General features: G+C 64.4%; 1 protein-coding gene across 3 annotated transcripts in view; it reads left to right on the forward strand.

Annotated features, from left to right (window-relative positions):
- Positions 1–3460, forward strand: part of SCAMP4 (secretory carrier membrane protein 4) — a 28463-nt gene that overhangs the window by 17815 nt on the left and 7188 nt on the right. For all 3 annotated transcript variants that reach the window (XM_023538093.1, XM_011372619.2, XM_023538094.1), the window contains exons 3-5: positions 1000–1128; positions 1403–1559; positions 2697–2798. In XM_023538093.1, coding sequence (XP_023393861.1) covers positions 1000–1128; positions 1403–1559; positions 2697–2798 — 388 coding nt within the window. The remainder of the gene's footprint in view (positions 1–999; positions 1129–1402; positions 1560–2696; positions 2799–3460) is intronic.

Genomic DNA, 3460 nt, shown 5'->3' on the forward strand with positions numbered 1-3460 from the left:
CCATTGGTCTCGGTGATTGTCAGTCCCCCCAGCCGGATTGGCGACCCTTGAGGGCAGCCCGGCAGTGCTCAGGATGCGTGCCTTGCTGAGGTGGGTGCGAGCCGAGGCACGCTGACCAGCACCGGGACAGCACTGGGTTCCTGCTGCGCGTCGGACCTCGTCCCTGAAAATATATGTTTAGGTCCCGCCCCTGGTACCTGGGAATGGGACCTTGCTGGGAAATAGTGTCTTCACAGGAGTATTTGTTAAAATGGGTTCATGCTGGAGTCGGGTGGCCATGATCCAGTGACGGGCGTCCTGATAAGAAGAGGGAGCTCCGTACACAGACACAGAGAGAGACCATGTGACTGTGGAGGCAGAGGTTGGGGGATGTGGCCACCAGCCCAGGGATGCCCAGAATCCCCAGAAGCTGGCAGAGACAGGAAGGACCCTCCTCTGGTGCCTCAGGAGGGATCAGGGCCGTGCGACACCGAGCTCTCTGGCCTCCTGGTGGTGAGGGAGCAGTTGTTGGTATGTGGCCATCTGGTGCTTGGCCCCGGGGAACTCACATGCTCCAGGTGCCAGAACCTTCCGTGCAGATGGGCATTAGCAGGGCATGGGCTCTGCCCCGTGACAGCCTGAAGAAACGGCCACAAGCACTGCTCAGAGTTCACTGTCCTAGAGGCTGGAGGTCGGGGGTCCCACATGGCCTCACGAGGTGAACCCAGGAGGGGTGGGGCCGAGCCGTCCCGAGGCCCCGGGAGAACCGTCCCGGCCTCTGCCAGCTTCCAGAGGCCCCTGCCCCCTTGTCACAGGTGGTGGCGCAGCCTCGTCCATCTCTCTGTGACCCTCCCACCTCCCCCTTATGAGGACCCTGTGAGGATGCTGGGCCCGGGAACCTAGGGTCGTCCCCTCTCAGGGGCCTAAACTGGGTCCCGCCGGCACAGTCTGCTGCCACGAGAGCGCGTGGCGCAGGCCCTGGGCTGTCGCTTAGGGCGCCACGGCACTGTGTTCCCGCAGGGAAGGAGAACAACTTCCCGCCGCTGCCCAGCTTCGTGCCCCTGAAGCCCTGCTTCTACCAGGACTTCTCCGACGAGATCCCCATCGAGCACCAGGTCCTGGTGAAGCGGATCTACCGGCTGTGGCTCTGTGAGTGGCGGGTGGGCGCGCGGGGGGCCTCCCGCACCCAGGCCCAGGCTGCAAAGCTGCCCCGTCTTCGGGCTGTGGGACCCGAGGTGGTGACAGATATCCCCTCTGATAGAGTTGGTCCCAGGGGGCGGTGTGGTGTGCTGGATGAGCAGGTGGGGCTGGCTGGGTGGGGAGCTCTGTCCCCTGGAGCCCCCTCTGGCCGTGGTCCCTGTGCAGAGGGCGGGCGAGTCCCGAGCCCGAGGCCCGGCTCAGCCCCCTCGCCCTCCCTCTCCAGTCTACTGCGCCACCCTGGCAGTCAACCTCGTCGCCTGCCTTGCCTGGTGGATCGGCGGTGGCTCGGGAGCCAACTTCGGGCTGGCCCTGCTCTGGCTGCTGCTCTTCTCCCCCTGCGGCTACGTGTGCTGGTTCCGGCCCGCCTACAAGGCCTTCCGGTGAGTGTGGCCGCGTCTGGGACGGCGCCGAGCGGGGCGGCAGCACACCGCCAGCTGCGTGTGCCCGCCGTGCCGCCCACTCGGGACCTGTGCCTGTCACCCTTGTCCACGTGCTGGACACCGTCCCTCTCGTCCAGTGTGGGTGACAGGTCCTGTTAGGTTCTGCGGGTGGCGGCTTGCTGTCGTCCGTTGTGTCACGTGTCTTAGTAACTGTTGGGGTGTGCCTCACCTTCCACATGACTCGCCCACCTCACAGTTCAGTGTTTTTAGAGCCTTCATGAGGTCGTACAGCCATCTCCTCCAGTTCCAGAATATTCCATCACCCAAAAGCAGCCCTATCCCCATCAGCAGTCACCCCACCCCCTCCTCAGCTCCCTGACACCCATTCCGTCTGTGGACGTGCTTGTTCTGGACATTTCACACACTGTGTGGCCTGTGCGTCGGCATCTCTCATTGAGCGTTGTGTGTTCGGGGTCCATCCATGTGGTGGCGGGTGTCAGCGCCTCCCCCCTGCCATGGTCAAGTGACACTCCAGTTTGGTCAGCCGCGTTGCGTGGTTCACCTACGTGTAGACGGGCACGTGGGTGGTTTCCCCGTTTGGCTGCTGGGAATCCACCACTCTGCACTCACCCCAGCCGGCCCCCCACTACGCAGGCTGAGGCCCCTAAGCCCCCGGCCCCCAGACTGAGTTAGGTCCCCGGAGGGGACAGGAAGCTGAACCCACTCACATCCAATGACGCTAAAGGGAGTTACTGCTGGAGGTCTGGGCCAGCTGGCAGCCTCACACGAGGCACTGCACGCAGCAGGCCTGGGGACTGCCCAGGAGTGGTCCTGCGTGGCCAGACACTCCCCTGCCCCCTCCCACCCTCCTTCTGTGAACTGCAGGCATCCTGGGGCAGCAGGCAGAGCGGGGGGCATCTCGAATTCACGGGGCCCCATCTTCAGGGGAAGCTCTGGTCATTGAGATAGGCAGCCTGTGTGCCAGCTGCAGTGACGTCCTCAGGTGCGGGGGGCCCCGTGGGTACAGCGTGTCCTCAGAGGGCAGCGTGCAGCAGCTCGTGCCTAGCCGCGTTGGTCGGTCCCTAGGGACGGGAGCCTGGCCGGGTCACCCTCACGGCCATTTCCTCTCCTCTCCAGGGCTGACAGCTCCTTCAATTTCATGGCGTTTTTCTTCATCTTCGGAGCCCAGTTTGTCCTGACTGTCATCCAGGCCATCGGCTTCTCAGGATGGGGCGCCTGGTAAGTCGTGAGCATGGCCGCTGTGACGCATGGTGACTGCAGGCCCATGACTGAATGCGCGTGTCGGCCTGCGCGGGCCCAGTGCTGTAACGCAGACCCCGCTCCTGATGCTGGAGGACAGCGGAGATGGCTTCCTGCTCCACGCACACTGCTGGGAGGCGCCCAGGGCCTGTGCGCGGAGCTTCCCATGCTCCGCTGGCAAGTGTGTGGTCCTCAGCCTGGCCGGCTGGTGAGGCCAACACATGTGGGCCAGCACTGTCCAGCAAGAGCGCCGCTCTCCCGTGTGCTCATTTTTAGGGTGTCGTACAGGGTTTCTGTGGCTGCCATAAGAATTACTCCAAACTTAGCGCCCTAAGATGAAACACACTCCTTGTTTCCAGCTTGGGGCCGGGGTTCCACATGGGCCTCGTGGGCCACGCCCAGGCAGGGCAGGGCAGGGCAGGGCAGGGCAGGGCCGGGCCGGGCCGTCCTGAGGCTCTGGGAGAACCGTCTCCGGCCTCTTCCAGCTTCCAGAGGCGCCGCGTCCCTGGCTCACGGCCCCTTCCCCCTCGTCACAGCCGGCAGCGCGGCCTGGTCTGTGACCTTCCCGCCTCCCTGTCCCTCTGTCCTATGTCCACTGGGAGAAGCACTGCATTCATCCTGGGCAATGAGAGCCGCGTGCG

The sequence above is a fragment of the Pteropus vampyrus genome, unplaced genomic scaffold (genome assembly GCF_000151845.1).
Source record: "Pteropus vampyrus isolate Shadow unplaced genomic scaffold, Pvam_2.0 Scaffold212, whole genome shotgun sequence".
Taxonomy (NCBI): domain Eukaryota; kingdom Metazoa; phylum Chordata; class Mammalia; order Chiroptera; family Pteropodidae; genus Pteropus; species Pteropus vampyrus.